The sequence below is a fragment of the Amblyomma americanum genome, chromosome 7, assembly GCF_052857255.1.
Source record: "Amblyomma americanum isolate KBUSLIRL-KWMA chromosome 7, ASM5285725v1, whole genome shotgun sequence".
Taxonomy (NCBI): Eukaryota; Metazoa; Arthropoda; class Arachnida; order Ixodida; family Ixodidae; genus Amblyomma; species Amblyomma americanum.
In genome coordinates this window covers 160,518,996-160,538,693 of record NC_135503.1, presented here as the reverse complement: position 1 = coordinate 160,538,693, position 19,698 = coordinate 160,518,996, and the positions used below count along the sequence as shown (strand labels likewise).

Below are 19,698 nucleotides of genomic sequence, written 5' to 3'. Positions count from 1 at the left end.
GCTCTTAGCATCTGACCCGGTTAAAACACAACCTTTTATTTCTTTTAAGGCTAATGAAGGGAGGATTTCTCAACAATGTTTTTGCAACAGCATGCGAAAAAGTAGTTAAAGAAGCTGAAACCATTTTGCGGTGACCGGCGGGTTCAGGCCGGGGCCAGCCAGTGAGATGCCAAGAGAACGGTTGCGTCAGCATACGTAATAACGCAATCGAAAAAAAACACGAACATGGAATAACTGGGAGATTAGCAAGGCTAGACACATCTTATGACTAGACAAATGTTTGAGTGTGCCGTCCATCGCGTTAACACGCAGTGATTTGGACTTAGATCAGGGCAATGTTCAGGGCGATTTTTGACTCATGTTGCGATGTATACTTATCGGTAATTGTGTGGTTTGTGTTATTGCTTGCCTTGTCTATATATTCCCTGTTCACTTCAATAAACTTTAGTTGCAAATCAGCACTTGTTTCGTCTTTCTTGTCCCTGTCTTTTGCGCCAGTAGATTCATCATGACTTTATTGCTTCTATGACTCTTTACACCTGCTTGATGTTTACTGCCGCTGATAATAACAGTGCCTGCCTATATAAACTGTTTGAATCTGAATAAACGAATTAGTTATCAGTAGCGCTTTGCCCTGTGTGCCAGCCTCGTAAATGCTTTTTCTACACTGCACTAATTTGTTTTTCACGGAAGCACGGACTAATGTTGGCAGTGCAGAAGCTGACATGGCAAAGTTCTGATCATTCCTTCTGCCATGTAAATGAAGTGCAACAAAAAAACTGGGAGAAAAAATTTTCCAAGGGCACCTAAGAAACTCACCTGTGAGTAATACCAAAGTGTCGCTGCAGTTGTAAGTACTATTACACCCCTGTCACACTGTTATTTCAAGGGCCCTCGAACCGATAGCTTATCAACTCAAAGGCAATTGAGCGCTGCTACACGGGCAGTTTCAATGGCCATCGAGTCAACGGAGCAGCACGGAACTCCATCGAGATTTCGAGAGCCTTTGAGTGCTGCCAAAGGTTGCTAGCGTTGCTTCCAGCGGTGCCAAGCACACTTCCGTACACGATACATTCACGGTACAAAAGCATGAAAAACATTGTCTAAACTTTAATGCAAGCAGGCTGTAAAATAAGTATAAAATTGTATCAGACTGGTTTTAAGCACATTGATTTTGCGTTGTGGTCGGCTGCTACTGCTGCTGCTGCTGCTGTTGCTGCTGCTGCTGCTGCTGCTTTGCGTTGCTTGCGTACTTTGCGTTGACAACATGGCGGCGCCTTGCCTGCCCGCTTCACAGCGATAACAGCTTCGTCGCTAATCCCTCAAAGCAATATCGTGTTCTAAGCTGTTATATTCGCCTTCGATTTTCCCATTCTTACCTTCGCATGAAGTTTCAAGAGACAAATAGTTCGTTTTTCAGATCAGATATCAAGGCGATTTCCCAGGTCTTAAGCCAGATGAAGCAGCGCTCCTACGCAGTTGCACTGGCTTGGTTTTGGCTCGTCTTGTATTAAAGTGGCTAAAGAAGTGTGCATCTGTCTGTCGCGTACGTGCAATTAAAAGGGTTTTAAACGACATGCGCGTATGCGTGTATTTCAGCATTTAGCATGCATTTACCAAATGCTTTTATTATTTTTGCAAAATCCAAAGTAGCAATTGTGGCACCACACAAGCTTGGAGTAAGACACGAGAACCATTTCAATGGTTATCGGGATTTGCCATGTAGCAGCAACGCAACTCCTTCAAGTTCGATGGCGATTGAGAATTTCGAAGGCCCTCGACTCGATGGCCATAGAAACTGGCCATGTGACAGGGGTATTACTCACTGCTGTCACTGGTTAACGTTTCGTATTTTCCAGCATTTGATGATCACACATTGTATATACCAATCGTGAGTTCTGTAATGCCGCCCTTTTTGAGGAATGCTGGGTTTTCATGTCGATGAACCATGGCATGGCTTTGGTATGAATAAACACAAACAAAAACGGTGCTGTTATTTCTTCTGCTTACAGTGTGTTTACACAGCATCCTGTTTGTGCATCCTGTTTGTGTGCACAGCTTTATACTAGTTTCATGGCTGTAGCCCCAGTTATTGGCGTACTGTGCCTGTCAGATCCAAGGCAAGGCAACTTGTGGCTGCTGTTCTTCGTGGCCACCACAACTTTGTGTGCACTGAATGGATGCGTGCACCTCGAGGCCACACTTGAGTCTGGGGTCCCAAGCACAGGTGCAATTAATGACATGTCTCAGATTCCCTTTCATATATCTACAACTGCTTGGTGCACCTCTTGAAGTGCGTCGGTGAGTGTCAGCGAACCCCTACTCATGCGTCAGTTCGTGCGTGGCACCTGCTGCCGCCGTTTGCTCAGCAGTCGGTTGTTGGTGTCAGCCAGCTTCTTCAGCTGCACGGTGTCGTAGTCGACCCGCATGGTGGCCAGAGCTTGTGTCATTTCCTCCTGGGCAGAGGGCACACGGCTCAGCCACACATCATCAGCCGCCCATACGAGTAGAACATCCAAGGCATGTTTCAGAGAAAGATAAATGAAAGATAACACTTCTTTTTTCAATACAGTGTACAGTATTGCAGCCGAAATTAAATAAAACTAGCCTGACTTATCATCATCAGCCCAACTATGCGCACTGCAGGACAAAGGACATATATCTACTATTAACCCAGTCTTGTGCCAGTTGTGGCCACTGTAACTATATTGCCCCCTGCTAGCTTGCCTTCTCTTGGAATCCAGTTCCTTGCCTTTGATATCTTGAAAAAATGTAGCAGCACGAAAAAACGGGGATGAAATAGACACACATACGTCCCCGTTTTTTTCAAGATGGATCAATACCAACTGGCCCAAACTTCAGTGCTTTTGCCTTTGACATGCCCTGCTTATTTCTTTTTGATTTCGACCAGGATGTCGTGAATGGCTGACTCAGTACTACAAAAAGAAAAATTAACGAATGATTTAGCATGGTTAGGCCGTATGAGAATAAGGTGCGCTAGCACTTTGGTTTTGGTTCGAGGATCAGTTTTCAAGGTTAAGACAGAGATCAGCAGAATCAGTGATGCTAGCACACTAGAACTGGAGGGGACACTTGAGCACCGCCTTAAAGGTGTAATGCGACAATGTTAATGGGTCAGTCCCACACATGCGGAATTGGTCGTTCGGTACTTCACATTCATATATTGTTAGGAGTCCTCATACCACACTTGGCAGCAGTTCGGTTATGCGCCACTGCCCTGTGATGAAAGGTACAGTCACAGGTGGAGCTTGTGAGACCAGGTTGCTCTCCTCCCCGAGTGACCATCACCAGACGGACAGTAGCGCAGTCAGTGAGTGGGGGGCTTAGTGCTAGCACACACGCACACACAAAAAAAAGCAACGTGTACAGAAATGTTACACTACTTCATTAGTGAGCATAACAGTACACAATCTGTATAGTGTAGTCGTGTAAAATGAATGACAAAATCTCTATTAACCGACACATGGCTGGCATTTAAAAATAACATGATAGGTAGTAAATCTCATTAAAGCGGACTTCAAAGGACTGAATAAAACGACCAAGTTATCCAAAGGTCTAGTTATAAAATGCCACTACCCCCCCCCCCCCCCCCCCCCCTAAAAAAAGAAACCTGCCGAAAAAGCACCAATGTTATGAAGCCTTGTGAGGAGGCTCCACTGCACAAACTGTGATCAGTTTCGGGATTCTGGAAGTATGTGGACGTAAATGGGACCTCCGGGCTAGGGCCCAGTCAAAAAGCACATTACAATATTTCTGAAAGTGAGGAATTGACACAGGCCGTTTCTGGTATCTTCAAAGCACCACATGCCCAATTTCTGTGAGAGTTGTGAAGCCGCTGTTTTCATTACTTCGCAAAGACTGGGGACAGCACACTTCTCCACGAGACCCACGAAAACATTAAAATAATATTGAGTAAGTAACCATTTGAATATGTTCATAGGAATATATTATTGTGCAATGACTTAGGTCATTATCAGACAGTTTCAAATACAGTCAGGATTAATAGGTACAAACTTTCCTAACCACCTTACCAAGAGCCACGGGCTTTGGCAAGCTTCGATATCTAATTTAGTCTCTAAGGTGCATTGTAGTGAGAGGGCATGAATGAGGCTGCTTGCAGTTGCATAGCGTTCTGAAAATATCTACACATTAATGATCTCTATATTGTAAATGGGGATGTCTTATTCTCTGAACCTCTGTGAAACTGAAATCCGCAGAAAAGAAGCAGCAGAAGCTGCTCCTGTCGCGGGAGTGAGTGTATCGTTGATGACTGCTTGCTTTCGTGGCACTGTCATGTTCAATTCCAATACCAAAATCAAAAATTTGTTTTCAGATTACAGTCGTGTTCTGTTAATAGGAACCATGTTAATATGGACAACTCGAGTTATGGGCAGTTTTGTGGAGGACCAAACCTTTTCAATGTATTTATGCCTCATTAATATGGAAACTCGCTGTTGGAACAATGGACAGGGTAGAAATAGAAGATTTTGGAGCCTAACAGAAAGGAGTAAAAAGAGAGTAAGCTGTCCCCACACCCTTTCATGAAAGAGAGTGAGGACAGCCTCCCTTCTTACTCCCATATAATGTATTTTTTGCAGAATTCCTGAACGATGCCCCTTTTTTATCTGTCTTCATGCTTTACAGTGCTAAGGGGCCCAGTCGACAAGAATTACTATTTCCTGTACTGCATGACTGGCTCTGAAAAAGCTCTTCTGCAGCTTGCGCTGCGTTGAAAGCCATATCCAGCAGCTCTCACCCTACTGACCACAGCTATGTACAGGCGTGGTAGGAGATTCATCATCCCGCCATGAGGCACCATCATGCGTCTGATGGACCACTGAGTGAATAAAAATGCACCACATTATGTTTAAGATAATGGTGGCGACATTAACACAGCTGCAGCTCACAGGAGTTTGCCTAGTTTTACCATCACTGCCCCATGTATATACAGAAAGAGACCTTAATCATAAGCTGCTTGTCCTTAACATACTTTTTTGTTTTCACGATTCGTTATTAAGGACGGCTTGCTTTATGGACAGTTTTGCCCAGGAACCAAAGTGCTCACAAGAAGGAAAAACGGGATTTGAAAATAGATGAAACGAAATAAAACGTGAATTTGCGGTCCTTCATACCGCCAATACTGATGCAAGCAATCGTATGCGAAGGAACAACTAACTTTTTTTTGGCCTTAAAGACTATGAAAAAGAAACTTGGGAAGGATCTGAAAAACAGGTAAGAGCCCTTTGCTCTACTGAGCTTGGTGTGCAACTAGACACAGGTAGTATAGAACGTGCACATCGACTAGGAAAACGCTGTCTAGATAAACTGATAACTAGATAAACTGCATGTTAAAAAAATTCCTTAACTTACAACCCCTATACTAACATGGTGACGGAATGTACTGCACGTGTTCTCTATGCCGACGGTAGCAAATGACGCGCAACGAATCATGCTCACAAAGACATCCTCTATCATGCCTCGATATCCATATCGTATTCACCAACACAAGGAGCATAATTCTAAAGCATGACCAGCTTCTTAGCTTCATTGACGACATTGGCACTCACATTATCATTCTAACTGAAACCTGGTTAAGTGAAGATATCCTTGATAACGAAGTCATCATCATCATCAGCCTGTCTACACCCACTGCAGGGCAAAGGCCTCTCCCATGTCTCTCCAATTAACCCTGTCCTTCGCCAGCCGCATGCATCCTATGCCTGCAAACTTCTTGACCTCATCTGCCCACCTAACCTTCTGCCGGCCCCTGCTATGCTTACTTTCTCTTGGAATCCACTCCGTTACCCTTAACGACCAGCGGTTATCTTCCCTTTGTATTACATGCCCTGCCCAAGCCCATTTCTTCCTCTTGATTTCGGCTAGGACGCCATTAACCAGCGTTCTGTTCCCTCAACCACTCTACCCGCTTACAGTCTCTTAACATTACACCTATCATTTTTCTTTCCTATCATTTTGATCACCTATCATTTTGGCAGCGGCGGCAGCATCTGGAAGCACGCCTAACATTTGTACTCTGCTGTTGCAGTTGCCGTATTCAAGCCGTGCTGCATTCGACCCTACTGGGGCATCGTCAGAAGCACAATTTTCCGGCGGCCATCCTTATCGTCAGTGTTCCTGCGACGAAATCCGAGCGATAGGCTGCACTCTGCTTCTGGATTCACGACTGCGAGGATACCGTCTGCGCAAGCGCCGTTCAACGCATCGCAGCCTGTAAATTGTGGGGCGTTTCCCGGTCGGCGGTCATTTGGCAGCGGCGGCAGCATCTGGAAGCATGCCTAACATTTGTACTCTGCTGTTGCAGGTTAGTAATTCCGAGCTTTCTTTTGCATTTCAATGCTTCTTTTACGCTGTCACTGCTGCCACTACTGCCAATGCCATAAAATTATCCAATAGGATTGCATAACAGTTGCATAACAGTTGCCTTGCGGAACTTTCTCGCTTTTGGTTTTCATTTTCGTTTGTTTCTTCTTGATTCTTCCGTGCTATGTCTGACATTTGTTTATCATGTCAGCTGCCTGTGCAGGATGAAGGGGCTGCGAAATGTAGTGAGTGTTCATATATGTACCACTTCGGGAAATGTGCTGGTTTGCAAGAAAAACCTACAAATCTAAGGTAGCTAAGAAGGCCTGGAAATGCTTGACATGTAAGAGTGCAGGCTCGCGGTCTAGCCGCAGTGAGGATGACACTGATGTAAGCTTAGTTCTTGCGTCAATCAACGAAAAACTTGAGCGCCTGCCAGCTCTAGTTGAAAAAGTAAACAGCATGGAAGAGGCAGTTCAGTTTCTGTCGCAGAAATTCGATGAATTTCAAAAAAAGATTTCTAATCAAGATACTGAAATCAAAGGGTTAATAAAAAGAGTGGCAGAACAGGAGGAAAGAGAGACAGTGCATGTAGCCGTTGAATCCGAACTTCACCGTCAGGTGAATGACCTTGAGTTCCGAAGTAGGCGACTGAACCTTGAGGTCCATGGAATCCCTGTTGTGGAGGGTGAAAAACTCATATGCTGTCTAAATGAGGTAGCTGATAAGCTCCAGATACCTCAGCTTGAAGAGGCTGACGTTGCAGCCGTGCATCGGCTGCCCTCTAGGCAAGACAACGTGCCGGGAATTCTTGTCCGTTTCACTAAGCAGAAAGCCAGGGACACATGGCTTAAGAAAAAAAACGCCCTGAGGAATGAAACCCCTGCAATTTTCTTTCAAGAAAACTTGACTCGGCATAACAGGGACCTTCTATGGTCGGTAAAGGAAGCAGCAAAAGAAAAAGGCTATAAGTTTGTTTGGTACGTGAACGGTAAGGTCCTTGTTCGAAAGACCGACGGAGCTAGTGCAATTCACGTCAGGGATAAGGGAGAGCTGGACGACCTTTAAAGGGTGCGTTTTTTTTTTTTGCAACAAAAGAAGGTGGCATAACGAAGTGGATTTTTACTTGCCTGATGATGTAGATGAAATTGTCGCAACATTTCCCACATCTCCCTTAAAATGTATCCACATGAACACGCGTTCTGTCAGAAATAAGGTGTCATCCCTGGAGGAGTTATTTACTGGTTTCTCTTTTCAATTTTCGGTTATTATGTTAACAGAGACATGGAGCACAAATGAATGTGATATTCTTAGGTTGCCTGATTATAATACCCACTATCTAAACCAATCGGACTCTCGAGGGGGCGGAGTGTCATTGCTGATCACAAATGATGTAGAATGTCAGATCATTGATTCTTACACAGTGCTTTCACCAGACTATGAAGTGCTGACCCTGTGCACTGCTAGACATGTATTTTCTGTGTGCTATCGACCACCGAATGGTGATTTGCCTGCGTTTCTGCAGTTCTATGATCAGTTCCTGGCTTATGTGGTTCAAAATCATAACTCTAAACCTCTAATAGCTGGTGGAGATTTTAACGTCGACATGAGTGTGAACAGTCCATCATCAAATGCTTTCAATATGATCATATTATCGAATGGTTTTGCTAACTTAATTGACACACCAACCAGGATTACACATGAAGGCCAGTCCACTCTGGATTTATTTATTACCAATTCCTCGGGGCCGAATGTTAAATCTGGAGTTTTGTCATGTTCTATCAGCGATCATTTGCCAGTATTCTTGTGTGTAGAATCAAGCAGGTCAATAAGAAAAAAATCCCCACCAATATTGTACCAACTAATAACAGACACAACACTGAATTCCTTTCGTGATACCCCGTTGTCAGTAGAATGGGACAGGATCGGTAATCTCACAAATGCCAGTGAAGCGTACGATAAGTTTATGGATACACTGACCCAACTATACCACAAGAGTTTCCCATCAAGAACACGCAAAAAAAGTAAAAGAACACGCAAACCATGGCTTACACCTGAATTACAGAGTGAAATGAAAACGAGGGACAAGCTATATCAACATTTCCTTCATACGCGATCAGCAGATGATCTTGTCCAATATAAAAAGCATCGTAATAAGCTAACAAAGAAGTTGCGAAATGCACGATCAGCATATTATTCATCTTTTTTGGATATTGAGTGCCGTCAAAACAGTCTGTTATGGTCGAGGTTGAACACCATCCTTAATCGTGGTCACTCGCATAAGCCTTCATTGAAATTACAAGTTGACGGAAAAGAATTATCCGGTGCAGAACTAGCTGATGCTTTTAACAATTTTTTCACTAGTATCGCTTCTGCTCCCTCTATATCCTGTCATGCTAGCAAATACGTTTCCACTTATATTAACAACACAGTGTACCTTCAACCCGTAACAGTGGATAAAATCAAGTCCGTTATACAAGCCTTAAAGAACTCTAGCAGTTGTGAAATCGATGGTCTTCAAGTACGCCCAATCAAACATGTAATTGATATTATTGCTCCCATCCTCACCCACATTTTTAATATGTGTTTAGAATCAGCAACTTTCCCAACGAGAATGCAGTGCGCAAAAGTTACTGTTCTGTACAAAAAAGGAGATTGTAATGAGCTGGGAAATTACAGGCCGGTATCTATTTTACCGATCTTTTCAAAGCTGTTTGAAAAAGTCTTGTATTCGAGGATGGCAAATTTCATTGAAAAACATAGTCTGTTAACACCACACCAGTTCGGATTCCGTAAAAACAAATCCGTTGAATTAGCGTTGCTAGAGCAGAAAGAATATATATTAACGGCGTTTGAAAACAAAGCAATAGTTGTTGGCATTTTTGTGGACTTTTCTAAAGCCTTCGATTTAGTTAACCATAACATTTTGCTGGAAAAATTAAGTAAGTATGAAATACGAGGACAGGCACTAGCTCTTATGAAATCCTACCTATCCAATAGAACTCAAGTTGTGAAAATAGGTGCCTTTACATCGAAAGCTAAAGCTGTTAGTTGTGGAGTGCCGCAGGGAAGTATTTTAGGACCTTTACTTTTTAATCTCTATCTGAATGATATCGTCACTATTAACCCTAAAGCAAAATTTATTATTTATGCAGATGACACTAGTATTTTTTTTGCTGGGAATGATATTAATCTTCTTGTTGAACAATGTAACAGTGCAATGAAATCCTTAGAGGTATGGTCGAGAGTAAATGCAATGAAGGTAAATGAAAGCAAAACAAAAGCGATTATATTCAGGCCGAAAAACAAGCACATATCTCAGCATCAAGATATTATAATAAACTCACGATGCAACGCTTTAGTCGAGAATTTCAAATGTCTGGGTGTCATCTTTTCCGCAAATATGTCCTGGGATAATCACGTCAAGCATGTTCTAAGCAAAATAAGTCAAATAACTGGTGTAATAGGTCGTCTAAGGTATATCCTTCCCACACGCATCAAACATTTGCTTTATCATTCACTCTTTCAGTCACACTTGAACTATTGTCAATTAGTATGGGGAAACACAACATCCACTAATATAGAACACATCCACCTGTTACAGAAAAAGTATCTCCGACACACATATAATGCTTCTTATACTGCTTCCACCTCAACTTTTTTTAGCAACTCTGGTGTAATTCCAGCTCACAATCTCTATAGATATCGCTTAAGCCATGTATATAAACAAGAAATCCACAGGAACCTATCCCAATTACAAGACAGAACTCCAAGTTACCTTACAAGACACTTTGAGGATTGGTCAGTACCAATGTCACGTTCAAGTTACGGGAAACAGTGCCTTAAGTACACAATACCAACGCTTTTGAATTATAATAATTCTGTCCGTTTTGACCTCTTCACGGCAACCTACAAAGACCTCCGGCAGATGTATTTGGTTTCTATGTAATGTTATCTAGCCTTGCTGTTACTTTCGTCTGGATTTGTAGAAGTGAGTTCCGCTGTTGTTTTCTGTTCTTTTTGTTTTCTGTTGTTTTCGTTTACGAGTACTAAGTCTGTATCATATTAAATATGTATGTATATGTTTGCATATCAAGAATATGTTACGTGTTGCCGCCACTCTGCCAAAAATAAGGGATTGTGGACCCGTCAAGCTGTCCAAGGACAGCTTTTTTTCTACAATCCCCCCATCTGTATTTGATGGCAAATAAAGATTTTCATTTCATATGACTCGCTGCATTATCCTTAATTTAAGTTGAACCCTTTTCGTTATCCTCCACATTTCTGCCCCATAGGGGAGTGCCGGTAAGATACAGCTGTTGTACACTTTTCTCTTGAGGGATATTAGTAACCTGCTATTCATGATCTGAAAGAACCTACTATATGCGCTCCACCACATTCTTATTCTTCTAGTTCTCATGATCCGGATCAGCTGTCACTACTTGCCCTAAGTAGACGTATTCCTTCACCACTTCCAGCCCCTCGCTGCCAATTGTGAACTGCTGTTCCCTTGCTTGACTGTTGAACATTACTTTGGTTTTCTGCACGTTAATTTTTAGACTTACGAGTTCTGCTCTGCCTGTCTAACTCATTGATCATGATTTGCGGTTCACCTCCTTAGTGGCTCAGCAAGGCAATGTCATCAGCGAATCGCAGATTATTTAGGTATTCTCCATTTATTCTTATTCCTAACTGTTCCCAATTCAGTCCTCGGAATACGTCCTGTAAACATGCGGTGAACAGCATTGGCGAGATCGTGTCTCCTTGCCTGACGCCCTTCCTTATTGGAATTTTATTGCTGACTTTGTCAAGGACTATGGTAGCTGTGTAGTTCCTACATATATCTTCCAGTATTTTGACATAAGGCTCTGAACTTCACAATGTTTCGTTGTGATCGCAGCAACCAAAAAGGGGGTGGCGTTCTAATAGCTATAAGATATACATTGGTATCATCCTTAGTCTATCACGATGACATACTCGAACTATCATGGGTTTGTGTTCATACCTCTACTATGAAAGCTATATTTGGCATTTGTTACCGGCACACATGGTTATGGTCATGGTTATGGTTATGGTCCCTGTTTCACCAACTCACTCTACCGTAGTTTACCATAGATGTGGGATAACTTCTCAAAGTCACCCACTTTTCTATTTGGCGATTTTAATGTCCCCCAGATTAAGTGGCCTCTACCCAGCGCACCTGGAAATCGCGATCTTGTGAGCCCAGGCAATTCCTCGATCTAACCCTTGACTTCAGTCTTATCAAGCCATAACAAGCCCGACGAGAGGAAATAAGACCCTTGCTCTCTTGCTGATGTGCAGTCCTGAAGAAATAAAAAGCATAATGGCTCTTCCTGGACTGAGTGGCCATGCCCTTCTACACATTTCCATATCACTACTGCTGAAAGTTAGATCAAGGGTTGAAAAGATAATCTTCAACTACAATAAAGGGAAGTTCCATGCTATCAACGTGGAACTTGCAGGGTTTCACGACCAGTTTTGCTAGTCTTATCTATCAGATCTATCAGGAACAGTTAATCATAACTGAACTATACAAAACAACAATGATAAACCTCAGAAACAATACATCCTAAAAATAAATGTTAGGTCCAATCATAACAACAAGTGGTTTAGAGTAAGCCTGAAACGTCTCCTAAACAGGAAAAAGCGCCTCTATTGATCAGCAAAGACATCTAATTCCCTTACTACATGGGAACAACATTATCAGTGTACAAAAACATATACTGAAAGCCTAGCTGCTGCAAAAAATAAATTCTTTTCCATCAATCTACATACAATCATACAATCAAACCCCAACAAATTCTGACGCATCCTATCCCCTAGGTCTCGCCTGAACCAAATAGCACTTATGAGTTGTATTGGGTTGTGTAGGGTTTAATGGCACATAAGCAACTAAGGCTATCATGAGCCAAGCTCAGAGTATAAAAAAATTGTCTTCTGTAGATTTTTACAAAGGTATAAAAATATGGCGGTGTAGAAAGCTTAAAAGGTTATTTCCTTCTGCCTAGTATTGAGAGCAAGACGAGAATCATAAATGGCTAATATTAAAAGTTTCAAAGGAGGCTGGGTAACCTCAACAGCAGTCCTTGGCTGGGCAAGGACTGGAGGCCCCCAACCAATCAAAACAAAAAAACCTCAGCCCTTTTCTCAGGAATCAGAAAGTGGCTGAGGAGCATCAGGCAAAGCACTGGGTCATGTTTTATATCTTTTTAAAAACACCAGCTTCTGTTAAAAATCTAAAAATGCTGGACATGTCCACAATTGCGTTTTCACCTAAGAGCAGTGATGGGTGAAAAGGGATGCATTGGTTATAAACGAAGAGAAACACTTTTTCCGTAGCTTTTCCAGTTTTGAACATGAAATTAGAATGTGACTGGCTGTAAGTTCACCTCCACATGTACAAATTGATTTGTCTTCTTTCGTTAGGAGAAAGTTGTGTGTAATGTGTGTGTATCCTATACGGAGGTGGCAGATAATGACTTCCTTGAAGCGTTCCTGGTGCACACACGACTTCCATTCACCTAGAACTGGTTTTAATAATTGTAACTTATTTAGTTCGATGTTCCAAGAGGACTGCCAATTTTTCCGTGCATTAAAATGTAGTAATTTCATGCAATCTTTATAGGGCATATTTACATTTTTAATTTGCTTGCTACAAGCTTGAGCAGCACATAAATCTGCTCTTTCGTTGCCCTTTATACAGACATGGCTTGGTACCCAGCAGAGTCTATGTTTTGTCCTTGGGCTATGGCTGTTGTAATGTTGTGTGTGAGGTCGCTAAGTAGCAGGGTTATTGCATTTCTAGAATGAAGGGCTGTGAGCACACTTAGCGGGTCTGTGTAAATAATACTGTTGCCGAGGTTCTTACTTATTACTTTTTCTATGGCTACACAGATGGTGTAGCATTCGGTGATAAAGATGGATACACAGTGTGGAAGTCTTAATACTCTATTCCAATTTCCTTGCACCACTGTGCTTCCAAGGTAAGCATCTGTTTCTGAACCATTTGTATAATGAGATTGAAAGTACTGCATTTTTCCTCGAGTGCAACAAATTCTTGTATTATAGCTTGTTCTGGAATTTGTTTTTTGCGAAACTGTGTAAGAGTGAAATCATAAATTTGAGGGAAATTGTACCACGGCGGCAGTGGGCCTCGCCTTCAAGCTATGTTTGGCAATATGTCTAGTACATCCGAGGTTCTGGCACATCTCTTCAAATCGCAATAGCAGTGGCCAGGTAGCTTGCGGTTTATTGTTAAAGAGTATTCTGGATGAGCACTTTGTGACTAATTGGTGACAGATGTGTTTAGGTAGTGAACGAATTTTTAAATGTAGGAACACGTGAGCATCGTTTTTCTGTCTGTAAGTGATGGTTCGTTCGTTTCTACAGACTGTTTATGGGCAACGTCCAGTAGCACCAGTAAAAAGACGCAAACCTAAATTATGTACGGGATCCAGTCGTTAAAGTGATATGATGGTCTCGCTGACCCATACACTATAGACCCATAATCCAGGGTAAAGTGCACTACAGAGCGTTAAATTTCCACAAGACATGTCCTGTCTGTTCCCCAATATTTTCGTGACAGTACTTTGAATATGTTAAGGGATCGGGAAACTTTCTTTTTAAGTGCATTTATATGAGGCAGGAAAGTGAGTTTCCTGTCAAAGGTTATGCCTTGAAACTTGTGGTCATTTTCTACAGGTAGCTGAGTTTCGTTCAGGTGTATATGAATGCGTCATCCTGTAGGCCTCGTTTGAGCGAGAGAAGGACAGCTACAGTCTTCTATGTGGAAAACTGGAAACCGTTCCCATCTGCCCATGTCACTAATTTATTCACTGTCAACTGTATTTGTCTCTCGCATGTTACTAGGTTTGAGGGCATGCAGGCTATTTGAAGATCGTCAACGTAGACTGAATACGTAATGGACTTTGGGATTACTTTGCCTACAGAATTCATTTTTATAACGAGAGTGTCGTGCTAAAATGCACCCCCGAGGACCCCCTTTCTCTTGAATGAAGTCCCTGGAAAGGGTTGATCCCAGGCAATACTTGAAATGAGCGGTTCGACAGGAAATTATTTAGGCAATTTAACATCCTGCCACGGACGCCGAGCTCTGCTAGGTCGCGAAGAATCCCGAACCTCCAGGTAGTGTCGCATGCCTTCTCGAGGTCGAAGAAGACGGCAAGACAGTGCTGCTTGTGTATAAAAGCTTCTCGGACATTATTTTTGAGGCGAAAATTGTTGCTGAGCATCCCTTTTTATAGCCACATTGATGGATATCAAGAAATTCACGGGATTCAAGGACAAATGTTAGTCTTATATTCAGGACACTTTCAAATGATTTGGCGAGACAGCTTGTAAGGGCTACTGGCCTATAGCTACAAAGAGAAGATGGTGGTTTTCCAGGTTTCAGGAAAGGCACTATCACTGCTGTCTTCCACGTCTTGGGAGTTTTTCCTTCTATGAATATTTTGTAAAAGAAATTTAACAGTGCCTCTATGGCATGCTGAGCGAGATGGGCAAGCATTTCATAGTGTGTCTGATCGAGACCTGGAGCATTTTTTTTTCCAGCAGACAGTACTCTATTTCTTGGAGAGCAATTAAATTGTTGTATTGTTCCTTCCCACCTCCACTTATTGGAAGTCTTTGCTTTTCGGCTATACTTTTGTGTTTTAGAGATGACTGCGTATAGTGAGATGAACTGAAAACTGCAGTGAAATGTTCACCCAAAATGTCTGCCTGTTCCCTTATGCTTGTTTGTGCGCCAGGTGTTGTCAGAAGAGGAATTGTGAACGGTGAGCAGTTTCCATTTAATTTTCAAACCTTCTCCCACATTTTTTGATGTGATTTGACTGTTTATAGATGAAACATAACTCTGCCAAGAGGCTTTCTCGGCACTGCGACGGACATACCGAGCTGTAGCTCTTGCCTTTTTAAAAATTACGAGGTTTTCTTGTGTCGGATACCTGCGAAATTTACCTCAAGCTCTATTTTGTTGTTTTTTTGCTTCCTAGCAATCTTTTGTCCACCACACTTTGTGCTTTTGCCGCAACACTCCTGAAGACTGAGGAATAGCTAAGTGTGCAGCGGTAATGATACAATTCGTGAACATTTCGTTTATCTCATCAAAGCTGAGATTTTCTAAAACTATATTTTCTAAAATAGCTTTTGTTCTAAAAAGTTGCTAGTCAGCTAAATGAAGCTTCCAGCATCGCTGTTTTGTTGGGATTATTTCTGGTGGAGATGTTAAACAAATTAGTATAGGGAAGTGGTCGCCAGCATACGGGTTGTCAATGACATTCCATTTAAAATCGTTAAAAACAGAAGGTGAACTAAACGACAAATCTAAGCAGGTCATTTTTCCCAAGGTAGAGGAGCAGTATGATGCCTTTTCCGTATTTAAAAGACATACATTATTTGTGAGGATAAAATCTTCGATTATTTGACCCCTAGAGTCACAGCGCTCGCTTCCCCAAAATAGAGAGTGAGCGTTAAAATCCCCAACTACTAGATATGGTGCTGAAAGGTCATCAGTGAGTTCTTGTAGATCATGGATGGTTAATGTAAAATGTGGAGGGATGAATACAGAACAGATAGAAATTGTTTTATAGCTGACAATGCTGACTGCAACTTCCTCAAGTTTTGTTTTGAGTTTGATTTCTCGAGTAGGGACGCCGATTTGGACGACAATCGTGACACCTCCCGATCGCATCTAAAAGTTTTATAATGTTTCAGGATATTCGTATGTTGTATTTGTATTGACCCTACAATATCTGTTACGTCACTGTAATTCCTCAACAGTCTTATATAGTACCACTGAACTAAAAAAGCCATGTTTATGTTTTGGGGTGGGAACGATATGGGGTTTACTTATGTTCTGGGCCCGTTATGAAGGCTCTGCCTTTTTTCCGCTCAACAGAGCTGTTCCGCCGCTGTAAAGCAGGCAGACTGGGGGTTATATCCATCACCTCGCCAGAGGTGCTGGAGGATCCCGTAGCCGCGGTTGTGTTCGTTTCAGGCCTCCCCCCACGGGGGGAAGTCCTGCGGGATGCTGAGCCATGGACCGGCGCTCCCTGCTTTGGGGGTGGCAGAGCAGCCTTCGCTTTCCCTGCCTGGGGCTTGGATGGCCCTGCCATCGGCTCGCTGGAAGCGGCCTCAGCAGGTGCCGAAGTGCTGCGTGGTGCTACGCCCCTGCGCACCACCTCAGCAAATTTGGATTTTGCTGTGAAGGAGAATGTGTTGGTAAGCGCAAAACATCTCCTCACTTCTTTGAATGAAATGTTTTCCTTGGTCTTTATGATGATTATCTCTTTTTCCTTTTTCCAGGATGGACAAGCCCTGGAGTATACAGCATGGTCTCCTTCACAGTTTGCGCAGCACGGGGCTGCGTAACATTCATCAGAATGGTGATCCTTCGAAGCACATTTTGCACAAGTTTTGTGGCCGTGACAACTCTATGAGCAGTGGCCGAACCTCTGGCAATTGAAACATCTGCGTGGGTTGGGTATATATGGTCTTACATTTATTTTCAAGTAGCCGACTTCATTGCTTTCAGGCAATGTGCTGGTGTTGAAAGTGAGGATCAGGTGTTTCGTGTCTATTTCCTTGTTATCCTTCAGGATCTTTATCCGCTGAACATTTATGACATCTTGGTCAGCAAGGCCTTCAAGCATTTCTTTTTCAGAAAGGTGGATGAAATAAATTTCAGATATGATGCCTCGGACTGTGTTTAGAGATCGGTGTGACGTGACAGAGACAGGAATCTCCCCTATAGATACAATGTTTGCAAGCTTTGAATGCTGGACGGTGTCACGTAGTTCGAGCAGCAAGTCGCCGCTGGCCAATTTTGATACCTTGTACACAAGGTATCTGTCAGGCACTTTGCTACCAAAACCAGGGATATAAGTTTTGCTGGTTTTTCTTCTGCTCCGCTATGGATCACATGAAACTTCAGAAATGATATCTTTCGTTTTTGAAAAAAGTTGTCTGCCTCGTTTCACCTTCTCTTTAGATAGCAATGAGGTTTTGAATGGAGTGGAGAAATAAAAAAATTAAGTTTTTCGGACATGGTGCCAGCCACCCACCACGGAGCCTAACAAGGGGACGGGGCAGCAACTTGCACGCAAGTCCTGCCCACGCCAGCTGTACACCTCAACTATAACCAAATATGATGCAACTCAGTGTAGTTGGCCACACAAGGTTAACCCTAGCTGCCCATGAAGAAAGGAAAAAAGCCAGGAAACGAGGAGGAGACAGGAGAGTTGTGAGAAAGGAGTAGAAAAGTGAAAGTTGGAGGTGAGGGAGGATAGGAAAAGGCGCCTGCCGATTTCCCCCGGTCAGTTCAGGCCGGAGGTGCCATCTACAGGAAGCTGGGGCCAAAGTGGTGTGTTGCCTCCGCCGAGAGGCCTTTAAGGTCCAAACGCCCGACATCGGCTCAACCACCAGGATCCCCTTTTCTCCGGACACGGCGATGCCACGCATGGCTAGGCACACATGCTTGGGTCCGTGGTAACGCACTGTTCACCATCATCCCCCTGCGGGGATGTCCCTGCGGATGCCCGGGAACCCGTGGTGTCGCCACTCACCAACGCCTGCAAGCTGCAGACGCCCCCCTGCGGGGGAAGTGATTGGTTTCTGTTTACTAGCAGCAGACAGAGTAAAGCCTTGCAGATGAAGCCAGATGCATATCACATCGCAGTATGACAGATAACATAGTATAACTACTATCAAGGCCCTCCTTGATTTTCACCCCATGGCACTTTGACGTAAAATCTCGCAGCTTTGTTTATTTCACAAATTGTATTATAACTCTACACAGCAAAGAAACTCTTTCCTCCACACGCCGCTTTGCACTTCACGCTGACTTTTTAACTACTCTATAAGCTTTCAATGCATACATACACGGCTCCACAAAATTGTTCAATAAATTTTTCCTACCTGACACCATTGCGTTATGAAATGAACTGCCCAATCCCATTGTCACTGAAAGAGAACCAAAAAAATTCAGGCAGTTACTAACAGTGCACTGCAAGTACAGAGTTATTTTAACGCATTTCTGAGAGTGTGTTTGTTTTTTTTCTCTCCCCAGGTTGTTGTTGAGCCGCTATAAGTTGATGTTTTATGTGTTTTATGTCTGTAGAACAGTTGTAACATGAACCTGGTACCTTGTATTTCTACTTGTTACTATTGACCAATGTATTATGTCTCGGCTGCTTCCCCCCTTATGTAATGACCTAACCCAAGGGTACTTATTAGTAAACAAATGATGATGAACGATGACGATGATGATGATGATGCGAAGCTGTGGGCCCTGCACGTTCCAGGATTTTATTTAAAAACACAGCACACCTTTAGACACGGACAAAGGCAGATATAACGACACAGCGCCGACTTCAACTAGTTCTTTACTGCAGAGTGACACAGTATATATACGATAAGTGGGCGGGAATACATGGGAAGCAGCTGCTATGTTTGCACGTGACAGAAAAGATAACTGAGGTGAAAAGCCACGAGGTGATAAAATGCAACTGGGAGTGTATAAAAGGTAAGGGCTGGTAGAGGATGGCACCGAAGGGCAGTAACAAAATGACAAATGACAATGCGATAACATGAAAAATAAGAAAAAATATAGTAAACGCCAAAAGGGCATTACAAGCAGAATGAAGATAAAATGCATTAAAAGGTCCAAATCAGGCCGTTAAAAACAAAGACAATTAAAATCCACTAAAAGAGCCAAAAAAGCATAAAACAGGAGGAAATCCGATCAAAAGGTTGAATTCAGAACCCATCCAATAAAAAAACGTCGAGGATAAGATTCAGAACCCACCCAAAAAGACATCGAGGTTAGGAAAAGATCCCCTAATTACTCCAAGGAAACCTGGTTCAAATAATCCAATTCCCGTTTGGTTAGAGCTATGTATGGATGGTGTGCTCACACAGTCTTCTCCCAGCTTTAAAATGTGGACGGCTTCTATGATTTCACGTGTGAGTTGATGTGCATTTTTCCCGAGAACAGTGCATTCATGAAAAAAGGGCTCACAAGAACGGGAGGGCATTTTAAGCAGTGGACTCCCAGGTTTCTCTTTGCAGTGTTGTAGACATTATTTGAATGCTCCATAAGACGCTCATTGAGGCAGCGCCCGGTTTGGCCCACGTAAACCTTGCCACAGCTCAAACCAATTTTGTACACCACACCAAATTCGCAAGGAACGAAAGGCGCCTGGTGTTTAACTGGGCAGGTTGGCCCTCGCAAGGCTGGGGCATTCACTCTACGACAGAGCTTGGATAGCTTGTCAGGCGCCGAGAAGACAACACGGACACCTGCTTTTTGCCCAA

General features: G+C 42.9%; 1 protein-coding gene across 2 annotated transcripts in view; it reads right to left on the bottom strand.

Annotated features, from left to right (window-relative positions):
• Positions 1-1,983: 1,983 nt before the first annotated feature.
• The window catches only part of MAPk-Ak2 (MAP kinase-activated protein kinase 2), a 272,929-nt gene continuing 255,214 nt past the window's right edge, over positions 1,984-19,698 (bottom strand). For both annotated transcript variants that reach the window (XM_077629574.1, XM_077629575.1), the window contains one exon: positions 1,984-2,456. In XM_077629574.1, coding sequence (XP_077485700.1) covers positions 2,331-2,456 — 126 coding nt within the window. In that variant the 3' untranslated portion in view covers positions 1,984-2,330. The remainder of the gene's footprint in view (positions 2,457-19,698) is intronic.